The sequence below is a fragment of the Oryctolagus cuniculus genome, chromosome 10 (assembly GCF_964237555.1).
Source record: "Oryctolagus cuniculus chromosome 10, mOryCun1.1, whole genome shotgun sequence".
In the NCBI taxonomy this organism is placed as follows: domain Eukaryota; kingdom Metazoa; phylum Chordata; class Mammalia; order Lagomorpha; family Leporidae; genus Oryctolagus; species Oryctolagus cuniculus.
The window spans coordinates 62,369,253-62,386,308 of NC_091441.1; the positions used below are offsets into that span (position 1 = coordinate 62,369,253).

The 17,056-nt window shown below is 39.7% G+C and overlaps 1 protein-coding gene across 50 annotated transcripts in view; it reads right to left on the bottom strand.

Annotated features, from left to right (window-relative positions):
- Positions 1-17,056, bottom strand: part of EPB41L3 (erythrocyte membrane protein band 4.1 like 3) — a 263,630-nt gene that overhangs the window by 53,526 nt on the left and 193,048 nt on the right. For all 50 annotated transcript variants that reach the window (XM_070049938.1, XM_070049935.1, XM_070049950.1 and 47 more), the window contains exons 4-5: positions 6,387-6,491; positions 5,108-5,150 (exon numbers count right to left, since the gene is read on the bottom strand). In XM_070049938.1, the coding sequence (XP_069906039.1) occupies positions 5,108-5,150; positions 6,387-6,491 (148 nt within the window). The remainder of the gene's footprint in view (positions 1-5,107; positions 5,151-6,386; positions 6,492-17,056) is intronic.

The window sequence follows — 17,056 nt, forward strand, 5'->3', positions numbered from 1 at the left end:
CAAAGTTGCAGAATGCAAAGTCAGCATACAAAACTCAGTGGTATTGTTATATGAAGTCATATGAAAAAGAAATCAAAAAAGCAATCCCATTTCCAATAACTAACAAAAATATCTAGGCATAAATTTAATAATAGATGTGAAAATCTCTATAATGAAAAGTATAAATCATTGATGAAAACACTTGAGGAGAACATACAAAAAAATGGAAAGACATCTCATGCTTATGGATTAGAAGAATCAATACTGTTAAAGCATACTCCTCAAAGCAATTTAAAGACTCAATGGTATCCTAATCAAAATTCCAATTATAGCAGAAAAATAACTACTAAGCTTTGTATGGATCACAAAAAACCCTGATTAGTCAAAGCAATCTTAAGCAAAAAGAACAAAATGGGAGGCATTATAATACCTGAATAAAATATGTAGCAAAGTTACAGTAATAAAAATAGTATGGTTTTGGCATAAAAATATAGAAAAGAGGGATTGAATAGAAACCCTGGAAATAAACCCATGCATCCACAGTCAAATCATCTTTGAGAAAGTTGTTAACATGTGTTTTATAAAAGGATAGAATTTTCAATAAATGGTGTTGAGAAAATTGGATGGCCACATGTAAGAGAATGAAACTAGGCTCTTAACTCTCACCACATAAAATATCAACTCAAAGTAGATCAAAGACATCAATGTAAGACTTGAAACCTTGAAAACATTGGAAGAAGACATAGGGAAAAGGCTTCAGAACACTGGAATGGGCAAGGATTTTCTGGATCAGATCTCCAAATCACAGGAAACAAAAGCAAAAATACACAAATGGGGTTTCATCAAACTAAACAGCTTCTGCACTGCATAGGAAACAACAGAGTGAAGAGACAACCTACAGAATGGGAAAAGTATTTGCCATCTGACAAGTGATTAATACCCAGAATACACAAAGAACTCAACTCAATAGTAGAAAAACAAATACTTCAATTAAAATTTGGGCAGTAGATCTAAACAAAAGAAGAAACACAAATGGCCAACAGGTACATGACAAAATGATCAATATCACAAATCATCAGAGAAATGCACATCAAGACCACAAATTAGACTTGCTATTATCACAAAGGTTAAAAGAGATCAAATGCTAGTGAGGATGTGGAGAAAAGAAAACACACGTTGTTAGTGGGAAAGTAAATTAGTGCAGCATTGTGGAGAACAGAATGGAGGTTCCTCAACAAACTAAAAAAAAGTCACCATATAACTCAGCATCTCACTGCTGGGTATATAGCCAAAGGCACTGAAATCAGTCTGTCAAAGGGACCTCAGTACTCCCAAATTGACTGCAGCACTATGCATAATACCAAGAAATAGAAGCCGCCTCAGTGTCTATCCACTGAAGAATGGATAAAGAAAGTGTGGCACATACATGCAATGAAATACTACTCAGCTGTAAAAAAGGATGAAATCATTTGAAACATGGATGGAACTCAAGGTCCTTCAGTTAAGTGAACTCAGCACAGAAAGACAAGTATCTCATGATCTCACTCATCTAAGGAGTCTTGAAAACAGTTGATCTCATAGCAGCTAAAAGTATAATGTAATTACCAGAGGCTGGGAGGGATGAAGGTCATAGATCCAGGTAAAGGTTGATTAACTGGCACTAGATAATAACCAGATAAGAACAAGACAGTAGATACATAGAGATAACCATGGTACTACATATATTTCTCTATCAAAAAAAAAATAGAAGGTAGGCTTCAGATATTTTTCACCATAACAAATATTAAATGTTTGAAGAGATAACTATATTTAACCTGATTGGACATTACACAATGTAGACATGTACCAAATCATAACATAGTACTCCATAAATAAGTATAATTTTCATGTATCTTTTACATTTTTAAAGTTAAAATGCAAAAATCCACTTTTGCAAATATCCCAACTTCCCTGTCTCCTCCCTATGTGCAAGGCTGTAGTTTTCCTCTGTGGCAGTCACACACACAGTGTGATGAAAACAGTCTTTAAATCTCATGTTCTGATCATCTCTTTAATTTTCTTCTTGGAGGAAGGAGGATAGGAGACAGCTCAAATGGGAAGTTAAGGGAAAAAATGCTTCCATTAACAACAGAAGAGAAAGTTAGCTTGTACACCTTTTTATATTCACTTATCCTTGGATACTTTATAGTGCACTATTCAGACTGTTCCTAATCCATTAACCAGCTCAACAAGTCATTAAGTCATTAATCAGATGAATCCAGAATATATGACACAAAATAAAGATCTTTAGTGCTTACTCATTATCTTAATTTTTAAAATCAGGATTCCTTAGAATAAGAAAAAGTACTGTTCTCCAGCAGACTCATAGAATGACAATTGTTTTATTCAGCACTCTGACCTCAGAATCAGCCCTTAAAGGCTCCCTGGTCTGGCTGAAAAGCCAGTGAGAGCATTTCAGGCAAGGAAAGCCAAGACACTATGGCAAAAAAATATTCTACATGAAGGATCTCTGTGAGTGAGATCCCAATGAAAAGAAGTGGCCATCAAAGAAGGACATACTTTTCTCTAAAAGGAGGAGAGAACTTCCACTTGCTTATGGCCTTGTCTAAATACTGATGGAGTTTGTGGATTCAAAAGGCTTTCATAGCCTAGACAGCTCATGTCAGAGTCTTGGGTGGTCACTGATGTCATACATAAGAGTGTTCATTGTTAAATTAACAACAGGAGTAACTGTGCACTAACTCCCCATGCGCGTGCTCTGTCCTCAATGAGTTGTATTGAGAGTTAATTGTGATACTTGTTCTTAAAGGTTTTTTTTAATGTGTGTATGCAAATTGTTGAAATCTTTACTTAGTATAGAGTGGTCTTCTGTGTACAAAGTTAACTGAAAATGAATCTTAATGGAGAATGGTACTGGGAAGGGGAGAGGGAGGAGGAGGTGGGGTGGGAATGCAGTTGGGAGGGCAGGTATGGTGGGAAGAATAACTATATTCCTAAAGTTGTTCCTAACTAAATTTGTATTCCTTAAAAAAATAATATTAATTAATTAATTAAAAAAGTAGTGTTCTCACTACTTTTATTTGTCATGGCTATTGCTATCCTTGTTTTAAATCCCAGTTGGACTATTTCTCTCAAACTAACTCATTATCAAATTTCCAGTTAGCTACATTACTGTTTCCATCATCAAATTTCTCTAAAAATAGGGTAAATGAGGTCTTGTTTATATAAATAGTCAGCAAACTCTCTAATTTCTAGAAGCACAGTGGCTCTTTTTCCTTTGGCAATATTATCTGCTATTAAGCTATTTCAAGCTGCTCACTACTAATTACTTTTATTGGCATTTGGGGTATTTTGATTATCTTAGGACTTCAAAGGTAGTGAACTGATGAAAACTTCAATAGAAATGATGTTCGGAATAAGCCACTCTTAAATCTATTCTTCAACTAGATTAGTTGTTCAGGAGAATTAATCTAGGATTTATTAAAAAAAATAAGAACTGCTTACAATTACCTCATTATTTAAAACTATAAAAATTATCCTTGTTGGAGGTAAAAATCAGAAGGGTAAAATGTAAAATTACAAATTAACTCCTCCTCCTCACCTTCCTCTATTGCAAGCCAACACTGCTAATATCTTGCATGTCTTCCAAAAGTTTCCCATGAATACCAAGGTGCTTAAAAAAGTGTGTGGGGAAATGGAACTGAACAGTAAGTTTATTTTGGTGCCAAAAAATTCAAACTCATGCATAATTTTTTTATAATACACATTAAGATGAGCATTCTGAACACCCTTCATATATACCTTAAATATTTTAACAATAAATGAGATTATGTTATAGACACTATTCTGCAGATTGACTTTCAGTAATGAGGGCTAAGACATATTTATTTGATGATTCTATGACTGATTTAATAATATCTTTAAAATAAGGATTTAAAATGTGTCTTGTTTTCTGCTATTGCAAAAAACATAACAATAAACTTCAATGTGTATGCACACATGCACTTTCCTACAGATATGCTAAAAATATTTTACAGGTAACATTGAGGGTCAACAAGTACATTTTAAATTTTAATAAATACTGAACAACTTGACTTTTTAAAGGGTTGCACCAATTTCTACTTTTACCAGTTGGGTTCACAGTTGCCAGTGAAGTTTATCAATAAACTGTTTAAGTCTTTGCTAATCTGAATAGGTGAAAAATGTTGTCTCACTTTAATTCCATTTAATCATTAGAAAGATTGAGTAACTTATTTTAATTCTCAAGTTTTGTGAGTTTCTCATACAACTTGTTTTGTGTACTACGAAATACATATTTTCCTTTAATGTTTTATGTGAAAGGCAGAATGAGTGAGTGAAAGATACAGAGAGAGAGAGAGAGAGAAAGAGAGAGAGACAACTATTTTTCATCAACTGGTTCATTCTAAATGCACACACCAGCTAGGGCTGTTCCAGGCTGAAGCCAGCAGCTGGGAACTCCAGTCAGGTCTCCCATGTGAGTGGTGGGAATCAGCAAATAATTCAGCCATCATTTGCTGCCTCCCAGGCTGCACATTTGCAGGAAGCAGGGGTGGGACTCGATTCCAAGCACTCTGACAAGGGATGTGGGCATCCCAAGAGGCAGCTTAACCTGCTGCACCACAAAGCCCATCATAGAAACAGACATTTCTTGACTTCCCTTTCTAGAGATCAAGAAAGGTAGGGTGTCACCAGATAGTAAACTTCAGTCCAACTTGTTATTCCATTTCTAAACTACCAAATGACTACTATTTTTAGCTTGACTTGTAGACATTTGTGGCACTTAGGCTTAATTTAACATTAATAATTAAGTCTGGAATCTTTATGTGGTTAATTGCCAACTGGAGCATCACTTGATCAAATCATGTATTTCATATCTGTGTGCAGGCAGAGGAATAAGTCAAGTGTCATAGTCATTCTCATTTCTGACTTGTGATGAAGAAAAATGGGCACTATCTGAGAAACAACCTGCCAAATCACAGTTGCGATTTTAATGTGTCTTTCAAACACTGCACATTCACATTAGCCAAGTTCATATGAGCTACCGATTCAGATAAGCCAGCTCTCTAAAAATCCATGTCACCACAGAAAGCAATCCAGAAGAACTTACTTCGAATCTGTTTTTTAATTTCCTTCGCAGGGTCCAACCAATTCTGAAAAGGAAACGACATTTTGAGTTGGAATGAGAAAAGAATAAAAATGACTCCATGTTGATGAGGTATGGGTATCAGAGTGAATGGTTTCTTCCCTGCATCTAGTGCCCCTCCCCCACCAAGCTCCACAAAGTCACAGGCACTGGGTGAATAAGAAAAGGCAGGTGTGTGCCATTTGTATTTGCAAAAATATTTTCTGTTATAGTCCTCAGGGATTCAAGCTAGCACAGAAAGGGGGGCGGGTGGATTCTAGAAGAGTCTATGTCTGAGTAATTCACCCAAGTAACTTGATAATAAATGGGACCTGACACACTGATGCCCTAGCCACTGACTTCCACATTCATGACTTCTGTGGTCACGGACGCGTAGGCCTCTGTCTAGAAATCTATCCCAGCAAACGAACACTGGCTGCAGACTCTGTGTTTCCCTCATTGGGAAAATCGGATGTTTAACAATGAAGCTATAGACCAGGGACTTCAGCCAGTATCAAGTAAGGACTCATGGTACAACACTGAAACATCTGTGAACAAGACTTCTGTGACTCAGTTTCCAGCACCAATACAAGGGAAACAAGGTTCTCTTCCTGGTTTCTCAGGTAGTGTGGAGATTCAGAGAGCAATGCTCTGAACAGCCTGCGTTACTTGGGTGCCAGCATCTACTGAGGCATCTCACCTGTGAGATGCAATGGCTGACAAGGGTCAGGTTAGACCCGCCTCACTTGCTGATTCGGTAAGAGTATGAGTGTGTGACAAGATAACTGGCAATCATACAGGAAGCCAATAGGCATCTACCCTGGTAATCTAACTCACAACTGTGGGGTCTCCATAGAATTCTGGGCTGGGAAAATGGTTTCTACACAGCAACAGAGCATTTGGCTTTCATTGGTTCAGAGACTCTGCTAAAAGACGGCATTCCAAATAGCACCACAGAAAATGCTTTCCTGCAACCACAAGGAACTCCAGGAGAGGGAAGGAGAGAGAGAGAGGGAAGGAGAGAGAGAGAGAGAGAGAGAGAGAGAGAGAGAGAGAGAGAGAAGCTGACTTACTGTTCTCAAAACATTCAGATGAAAGGGAGTTGTCAAGGATTTCCTCCGTGAAGAAAGAAGGTGATTAACAGCACCGAGGCACTCACAGTCCTAATGGGGGTGTGTGGAGAGCCTCCCACCCATTCCGTGTTAGCCACGTTCACGCAGCAGTGAGCAGCGGGCAACAGCTGTCACTGCCTTTGATGGCTCACCTTCTGGTTTTCAGCATCTCGGTACGTAAGGCCAAAGTAGTCTTTTTCTAGCAGGTTCAGGTGTTCGCACACTTTATCAAATAGCACTTGCCCTCTGGACCGTTTCTGTAGAAAACAGAACAAGGACTGGCATCAGCACACAAAAAACACCTTCCAGTTGCTACAAATAGAACTGGGTGAGATTTAAGACACTGCTTATCTGCTCAGTGAGCGACCAGCAAGTGCGAACACTTTGCCCTTTCCCTGTTTCTGGAAAGGCTCAAAAATGTGAGGTTCAACCTTCAAAAATCCATCCCTACAAACAAACACACAAACCCAAAATGTCCATCCACAATGCCTCGAGGAAGTCCGGGGAGATGGACAGAAATCAAAGCAGCTGGGGACAACGCGTGATGCTGGGAAGCCTGTGTCTTCTGTGAAATGTAAAAATCCCGACTGTGAATGAAGCATATAGGATGGACAAAAGAATCCCTACCTCAATTCTCCATGCTGTAAGATTCTAAGCCTGAGAAAAACTCACCCTCTTCCTTGTTACAGGCAGACCCTCCTGTACAATTTTACATTCTAATCCATACTTTGAAATTCTAAGGATCACTTTTCCCCAGTCCATTAAACCATGCTCGGTAGTTTATTTTTGTTTCTGTCATGAATTTCAGCTTTGTATTACAGTGTTCAACTTTCTCTTAACTCCTTTTAGAGCAAATGCTTGTTATTAAACATTAAATACTTATGAAGTTTAAAGATTGTGGTTATCCTATATAAAACATAAAAGGTATTTCCAAAAGTTTGTGGAAATGAAATTAAATGATAAGTTTATTCTGGTGCAAAAAACTTGGAAATGCATGGACTTTTTCATTATGCGCATTTTCTATGATCTGTTTGAGGATCCCTTGCATGTGCTGTATTTTTTATAATCAAGCGGCTATCGGGAAAAAGAAGAAAAAATCCATCAACTTCATTTATTGTGATATATTGTATCACACTTTCATCTATTCCTTCAAAGGGTTTCAAACATAGCCTTAGAGTCTGCGATGGATTAAATGGCAATCATTAAGCCAAATTACTTTTTTGTTTGTGTGGTACTGATATTTTATATCTAATACATTAAGCATATTTGTCTTTAAGATTTAATGTGTTAACAATGAGACACAGGAAAATTGAGTACATCCAAGCCCAAATAATAAGCATCTAAAAGACCAGTAAGCAGTGTGGGGTATTGTGCAACTGTAACTATATTGGAAATTAATTACTCAGTTCCCTCAAGCATGACTATTTAGGAAAAAGGATAAAGTTATGCTAGAAAAGTAAAGTCTCAATTGTAGTTAGCCAAATAATCAAGCATGTATTTGAGAAAATAGTTCCATAGAGTATGAAAATAAATGAGTTGTTAGCAAAATGATATGAATAGAAGATACACTTGATATGAATAGAAGATACAACAACAAAATGCTGCTTGCTGGTTTAAAATCTGCTACTTAACAGCATATTATTTCTGAATAATGTTGGACAAATTCTAAATAATTCACACATATACACAAAAAGACTCTTCCCATACTTCTATTAGTTCAATCTCCAGTTTACATAAAAACAGAGGTTCAGAGAAGGTAGAGGAGAGTGGCAGCACCGTGTTGATGGCTCTGGGCAGTCGTTTTACAATCAGACAGAATCTAGGTTTGAATCATTTTCCATGTCCCTTGCAGCTACACAAACCTCTGTTGTTCCCCTCTGTAAAATGTGTCTGATGTCAGCTACCTCTTTGGGATAGTTAACAACAAAATAAAATAATGTATTCAAATTTGGTACATTGATGGCACACATCTAGCATTTGAATCTTAACTATTATCACAGCCCAGTGAATAAGAAATGGGAGAATAATATAACCATATTATTATGTGTGCTATCAGTAGTAACACACATACGAGAAAACTTTCAAAAATTCATAAAAAGCAGCTAAAAGATGAGTTTATTTTGGTGCAGAAGAATTCTGAAGTTCTTGTGTATGAGAGGTCTTCAAAAAGTTCATGAAAATTCATATTAAGAAGAAATTATGTATGGATTTTCAGGATTTTTTTTGCAGCAAAATAAACATGATTTTTCCATGAACTTTTTGAAGTGGTGTTAATGAGCAGCTTCAGTATTAACATGTCCTGCTTTTCCTACAGATGTCTGTTGTTTTCTTACCAGTCAATTGCTTGAACTAGGCCACATTATTTATAGACACACACATTCAACACACACACAGGTATACTTTGGTTTTTGATCTGGTACTTTCTCAACAAATGAATGAAAAACAAAAGAAACAGCAATTACAGAATCCCTTATCTACAAGGTGTCACTTGCTTCCATGTCCCCTGTACCCTCCGACCCAACAGAGGACAGCCAGCCTTCAACAGAGGAATCCTTCCTGAACAGGCTGCGGGCTGTGCGGTCCCTCATGTCAGTTGGTAATCATCTGGTGTGTTCCTCCACCTTGTCGCTTAACAAGTGGCATGGATTAGCTCCAGCCCAGCCTATTATACTAACTGGCTCCTATTTCTCACAATTTGATTTCTGTTAAGGACTCACAGCTCTCTCTTGAACACACCATATCTTTCTTACTGAATATTTTAAACACAAAGATTTTAAGACGACGACAGAGTGGCCCCATTCTTCACATTGGAGATTTTCTGTTTTTCTGGCCCTAAACAACAAAACAATTTTCTAGTATCTACCGTAGACGGGTACCTGAAGTGGAAACAATGAAACTGCCACCTGCTAAACATCAGCACAGCTACCAGTTTTTGAAAGGCTTTTCAAGTCATCTGGGCTGCCATTTTCTCATCCTTGAGCAGGGACTTAAGAGTCTACAGAGGAGCACAGTGAACATGGGCTTGAGGCTGTAACTGAGCCCTCCTCTGCTTATGAGAAACTACTAATGGACTAAAGTGCTTTTTTTATAAGGAGCGCAGATGGGCTTTGGCACTGTCCTCTGTATCATGAAGACAGAGATTCTGCCAGTGAATGAAGTTAGGACATGACATGGAATCTATTTTCCAGGAGACTGAATCTCCTCTACAATCTCTCCAAACTCGAAAATTAAATTCTTGATTCTTCTCAGAAGATTTTTTCTAGTGTATTATTAAATTTTTCAAGGCAACCATTTTTATCTGTTGACATTTGCATGTGACAGTAGGCAATAACCTTTACTACATCATTAGAGCTCAACAATCAGATTGGAAATTTAAGAAAAACTACATGAAATATTATGGTTCCCAAAGACATAGTGTTCATTAAATGATCAATCTAGGTACCTTGCTGTCATTGGGATGTGGTTATTTATAGCCATTATGAGTCAAACATTGATCAAGTCTTGTAAAAAAGGTTGACAAAGATATTTTAAACTAATGATACTTTACCTACTCCTAGGCAAATAAGACTTTTTACTCTTGTTGCAGTTCCTTGTGAGTCATTAAGTTATCTCTGACTCAAAGGCATTCACGGTTCACATATACCATCCAGAACCATTGATGTTACTTCTCTCAAATAATAAGCCAACAGTGGCCTGCCCTCACCTGAAATTTCCCCTGGAAAGCTGAGTCTGTTTCTGATAGACTAGATGGGGATACGACAGCCCAACAATCCAGCAGGCTTTAAATACCCTTAAGAATGACACATCCCCAAGCAATTTAGACAAGTTTCATTTTTAACTATTTTTCTTTAGTTTAAAAATTTCCAGTTGACAAATGATGGTGTATGGTAGGAGAATTTATGAAGAGAATGCAAAGATACACTGTAGACTGGGAGAAAATATTTGCAAAATATGCATCTGATAAAGGACTGGTATCCACAACATACAAACAATTCTTAAAATTCAGCAATAAGAAAACAATTCAATAAAAAATGGTCAAAATATCTGAACTGACGCCTTACTAAAGGTGATATAAGAGAACAAGCATATGAAAAGAAGCTTCCTATCATGTTATTAGAGAAATACAAATCAGAACAAAACATACTGTTACCATGTAATTCACAACATGATCCTCATTATTTACCTAAATGAGTTGAAAACTCATATACATGCAAATGCTTGCCCATAAATTTTTTAAAACATTTATGTATTTATTTGAAAGGCAGAGAGGGAGAGAGAGGAAGGGAGAGAGGAAGGGAGAGAGGGAGAGAGGGAGAGAGAGAGAGAAGGAGGGAGAGAGAGAGAGAGGGAGGGAGGGAGAGAGAGAGGGAGGGAGGGAGGGAGGGAGGGAGACAGGGAGAGAGGGAGAGAGAGAGAGAGAGAGAGAGAGAGAGAGAGTCTACCATCTGCTGGTTCAATCCCCAAATGGTTGCAACGGCTGGAGCTGGGCTGATCTGAGCCAGGAGCCTGGAGCTTCCTCTGGGTCTCCCACAAGGTTGCAGGGACCCAAGGACTTGGGCCATTTTCTACTACTTTCCCAGGCTATAGCAGAGAGTTGGATTGGAAGTGGAGCAGCCAAGCCTTTAAACCCACAGATGATGCCAACACTGTAGATGGTGGCTTTACCTACTACACCATAGTGCTGCTTCCCCACCCCCACCCCCACTCCCCTGTACACAAATGTTTTTTATAGCAGCTTTATTCATAACTATCCAAACTTGGAAGCAACCAAGAGATCCTTCAATAGGTGAACAGAGACACAAATGGTGGTAAGCTAAGATAATGGAATATTATTTAGTGATTTAAAAAAATAGGCATCAAGCCACGAATCTATAAAAGAACCTTCACATATTACTATGAAAGAAGCCGATCAGTCTCCATGCTGTATAATTTCAACCATGTGACATTCTGTAGAAGGCAAAACTAAGGAGACAGAAAAAAGATCCATGTTTGCCACTGACTTGGGAGAGCTAAACAATGAACAGAGAATTTTTGAGGGCAGTGTATGTGTATGTGTATGATATTGTAATTGTGAACATGGGTCATCATATATTTATTAACGCCCACAGCATGGGTAGCACAAAGAATGAACCTAACATTAATGATGGGCTTTTAGTTAATTATAAAATGTCAACATTGGCTCAACTATGACATATATACCATTGTAACATAAAATGTTAAAAGTGGAGGAGATTGATGGGTGTGTACAGGGGGGGTGGTACAAGGGAACTCTGCTCAAATTTTGTATGAACCAAAAACTGTTAAAAAATAAAATGGGGCCGGCGCTGTGGTACAGCGGGTTAAAGCCCTGGCCTGAAGCGCCGGCATCCTTATGGGCACCAGTTCTAGTCCCAGCTGCTCCTCTTCTGTCCAGCTCTCTACTATGACCTGGGAAAGCAGTAGAAGATGGCCCAAGTCCTTGGGCCCCTGCACCCACGTGGGAGATCCGGAAGAAGTTCCTGGCTCCTGGCTTCAGATCAACGCAGCTCTAGCCAGTGCAGCCATCTGGGGAGTGAACCAGAAGATGGAAGACCTCTCTCTCTGTCTCTACCTCTCTCTGCAACTCTGACTTTCAAATAAATAAAATAAATCTTTAAAAAAAATAAAAATAAAGTTAAATTTTTTAAAAGGGAGAAAAACTGTGACAAAACAAGCACATAATTGATATTTTAAATTGTTAATAATAAAATTATTAATTAATGAATTAAATTTATATTCAAAAAGTAAAACTTTTTTTACTTTTAGTAAGAAGATACAAACATCTCTAACAGCAAAGATTTTAGAAAAATCAAAACTGAATCTGCAAATGCTCTACTTCTCTTGGTTTTCTCCTTGAATTAACTTGTCTAAGAAACCAGGTCATTTGCCTGCAGAGCTCTAGACTTTGCATCACGCATCTCCACGGTATAATTCAATGTGTTCTCCATCTCCTGTGTTTCCCGTAGCTGGAAGATAAATCTAACACTTGATGGAATTCTGGTTTGCTGGCTTTCCCTAAGGGCTGCTATGCAGCGTCATCGTGAGGCACAAAGGGACTGCCTGTTTTTGTGATGTTAGCTGTCACTGATGACCACTGCCCTGATCCGTTAATTCCAGGGTGCAATATGTTGATATTCCCATCCTAACTGCTTTCTCCTTCATAGTGGCTTACCAGCGGGAATATGGTTAGAGACACTTCTCTTTGTCAGAATTACTTGGTTACTCAGTAATTAATTTGCTTACCAAAGCCAGAGTGAATTTTTGACTCTCCATTTTCAACACAGTTGAGCTGGCTCCCTAAGTCTCAGGTTAGGGTTTTCCCTTTATTATGTCACAGTGGACTCCTGGGTGTAGGCAGGCTGGATGCACTTTGGTCCATCTCAGCATTGCCTAGGCTGATGCTCTGACGGTCCCCAAACGTGCTGCTTTGCTGGTCGCCTGTCAGGCCCCTCTCATTCACCCTCTGGGGCTCCCAGCACTTCCTAGCACTTCCCATTTTCTGCCTTATAGGCCGGCTGTTGCTGTGACCTCACCTTCCAGGCCTGACCTTGGGGACATTCGTGGTGGCACTATGCCCCCCACTGTACCTTTCTTTCTTTGGTCGCATACCAAGAAGATATTACAACAGTAACTTGGTGAAACTGCATACATGATGTTTGTCACTAGCATGCCATAATCAACGACAAAGAAGCAATATTTTAAACCAGTGATTTTTAACAAGAGCGTTTAAGACATGCTAATGGGGCCAGCATTGTGGCATGGCAGTTTAAGCCGCTTTCTACAACAACGGCATCCCATATGGGCACCAGTTTGAGACCCGGCTGCTCCATTTCTGATCCAGCTCCCTGCTAATGTATTTGGGAAAGCAGCAGAGGATGACCCAACTGTTTGGGCCCCTGTCACCCACCTGGGAAACACGGAAGCAGCTCCGGGCTGCAGTTAATCAGTGGATGGAAGATTCATTCTCTCACTCTCTCTCAACTCTGCCTTTCAAATAAATTTTAAAAGTTTTTAAATATTTATATATATAAAAAAAGACATGTTAATGCTCAGGTCCCACCTCAGGGCAATTAAATTAGGAGTTCTAAAGCTGGGGACAAAGTATTTGTATTTTATAAACTCAAGTGACTCATGTGCACATGACAAGGTTGAAGGGTACATCTTAAACTAAATTGCTTATAACTTTTTTCAAAAAACATTGAAGGACTTGAGGGTGAATTCACTTTTTTTGTGAGGAAATGTGTCTTCATATTTCATAGAGGCCCATCCAGTTTCTTTGAGCCCTTGAGCCTGTACTCACAGCTACATTATCAGACTGACTTACACAGATACACGTGCTTAAAATTTTAAGACATTCCTTCCAGCCAATTTTCTTGAGTAACGTAAGTTCTTAAGAAATCATAAACTATCCAAAAGCTAAAACAAAAGGATACAGATGAACAATAATAAACCATCCAACTCTGGGTGGGGGGGGCCAGATTCACAAAATACTCGCATTTATAGTTATGAATAACATATGAAAATAGAAATATATTGAGATCTATTGTATTTTTAAAGGGAAGATACATCCCCTTTGTATAGCTGAAAAAGACTTTTATTCCAGATCCCACCATGTGACTAAACAATGACCCAGGTAGGTTAATAAATGCCTTGATCTTTTTTTTTTTAATTATTTATTTATTTGAGTGATAGAGTTCAGAGAGAGTAAGATACAGAGAGAAGGTCTTCCATTTACTGGTTCATTCCACAAATGGCCATAATGGCCGGACCTGGGTGGACCCGAAGCCAGGAGCCAGGAGATAGGAGCTTCTTCCATGTCTCCCATATGGGTGCAGGAGCCAAAGCATTTGGGCCATCTTTTACTTGCTTCCCAGGTCATAGCAGACAGCTAGATCAGAACAGCAGCTGGGACAGGAACCAGCCCCTATATGGGATGCCAGAGCTGCAGGCGGAGGCTTAGCCTGCTATGCCACAGTGTGGGCTCCAAGATCTGTATTGTTTTATGTTCACTTTATGTGAAAGGTGCACACATCCATGCATGCAAACACACACCCTTCTATCCACTGGTTCACTCCTGAGATGCCCACAACAATCAGGGATGGGGCAGATTGAAGCCAGGAGCCAGGAATCTTGTATGTCTCCTATGTGGGTAGCAGGATCCCAAGGATTTGAGCTATCATCTTCTGCCTCCCATGATGCATTAGCAGGGGAGCTGGACCAAAAGCACACGGTAGTCAAGACTTGAACCAGCACTCTGATACGGGACACAGGTGTCACAAGCAGCCCAGTGGCTCAGCCCACTGCCTAGGACGGCCACCCAGGGCTCCTCTTCTTTAACAGGGCAGGGGCATTAGCACCTGCCTGGGCAGGTGAGGGAGAATTCTGTCAAGCACCTGGTGCTGAACCCACGGAAGGCAGGCAGGGCTGAGGTGGAGAGCACTGCCCTTGGCAATGCCTTCTCTGAAACAAGCATGGTCTGCAGGTTCCGATCCCTAGAAATCTTTCCTGATCTGTGCTTAAGAAAAGGAGCACAAAAGCAGGAGCAGATGGATTGTAGCGCATCTCAGCACAAGAGCGCAAGTGAATCTGTGCTTTTCTTTAGTCTCTCAGAGCTGTGACTGAGCATGAGTGAAGCTCTCATCAGGTGAAGGCTAAGTAAATGCTGAAATTAGAGAAATTTGCAAACTAGAATACCGTCGTCCAGCCCTAGGAGATGGGGTGCAGCTGTCTATGCAAAGCTGCACAATCAGCAAGAAAATGAGGACACCCAAGTTACCCCATCTGAGAGCTGCAGCTAATCAGCAGCCCCCCCATTTCTGGGCAGTGTTGGGGGGCTGCACTTCCTGCGCCTGGAGGGGAGTCAGCCTCAAGGCCCTCAGGGTATTTAAAAATGCATTTCTCTAAAGATCATACTGAAAAATGAAAAAAAAATTGTTGGTTTAGATTTACACCATTCATGCTAACACAAGAAAATATTTAGAGCTCTGGTATTGAGAACTTACAGGAAACTGAGGTTCTTACACCCCATGTCAGCTATTTTTGAAATGTGGAGAGTCAATGCCATAGGCACTTTGCTCTTTCTATGACACACCATCCTCAAATAGATCACTGATGTTTCTCTCAGAAACTACATTCTCCTTCATATTTTGTGAACTTGTATTTCTGCTTCTGAGGACAGGAAACCAGTCACTCTTTTTACTGCCCCAGATACAGTGTCCTGAACACAGGGGGCTTTTAATCTATGTGCTTAATACGTGCTACTGGTATGACCTTGAAGAAAGAATTTCTTCTCACACTATCTTGAATTACTCTGGAAGCAAAATTGCCATCCGTTTTCTCTCTCGCTTTTTTTTTCTATGCTTCCTTCCCTAATTACATTTTTCCCCACTGAATGCTTTTCTATCTTCCTGACTTCAAAAGGTCAGCTGGAATTCTCTTTGTTTCTGAATGATTACATGACCACTCATCTCAAGTACAGGAGCTACTGAAGAACTCCCCAAACTGCACAGGCTACAGCACAAGCTCAGATCCGACGCCCAGACCCTGTGTTAAGTCATCACTCCCTGGGCTCCCTTCTCTGCATTGGATTCTCAACAGAAAACATTCTAACACTGTCTGCACTTAAATTTAAGTGGATGGTGGTTTGGTTTTTAAATCTACACTTAGAAAATACCAAGAGGCTGTGGTCAAACCCAGGAACAAAGATGCTGGTGTCTGGTCTGTGACAAGGGAGGTCACAGCCTCTGCAGGGAGAGGAGCTGGGAGGCCTTAGGAAGGCAGACGCGGCACCAGCTGCCCTTCGGGCCTCGGCTGCCTTTTTGCACTTTTTCTCAAGTGAACGTTCAACGCCAAGTTTAATAAGCATAGTAGAAAACCCATTATCCACATCACTCCTGCCAGACTGCACTCTCATAGGAGGACTTAATGGGCTTTGCCAGGCCATGCGCTGATCCCAAGAGCAAACCAGGCAGTGCATCTACAGAGTTCTGACATGAGCAGCACGGGTTGAATTTCGAGATTTGAATTCCTTGAGCAATTGGCTTTTCAGAACATCACATTTCTCTTTCAAACATTAATAAATTGATCAATAATTATTTTTCTACATTCTCCCTCAATCAAGTTAGCACTGGTCATCTGGAATGTTCTGTTAAAATAGGATTATGGAACTATTATGGAACATGGAATTTACTTCCATGTCTTAATTATCCATGGATTAGAAGTCATCTATCATTTATTTGAACACTGTTAAAATGTATATTCCTACCTATTTCAAGTTTGCTTTCTATTAAGAGTCTAAATGCGGTAGACAGCAGTCCCACGGCTGGACCCTGATTCTGTAATTACCTAATTACTGAACCTCAGCTTCACTGCCTTCATTATAAAGTGAAAATGATATCAGTGCTCACTTACGCGATTATTGCATTAACTAAGGGAAAACACATTGCCAAGCTTATGGGAGGCAACAAGCAATAAATGGTAATACTTATTATGAGGTTCTCTTGATAACAGCTCCCCAAATTTAAATTTTTTTAAAAAAATTAATTTGAGAGGCAGACAAAGCAGGAGAGAGCGAAAGAGATAGCCAGTGAGCTCCCATCTGCTGGTTCAACTCCCCAAATGCCTGCCAACTGCTGGAGCCAGGAACTCAATCCACATCTCCCATGAGTGGCAGGATCCCAATTATTTGAGTCATCACCACCATGACCCAGGGTCTATAGCAGCAGGAAGCTAGGGCTGGGTACAGAACCCAGGTACTCTGACAGAAGATGTGGCTATCGTAACTGCTAGGCCAAACGTCTGCCCC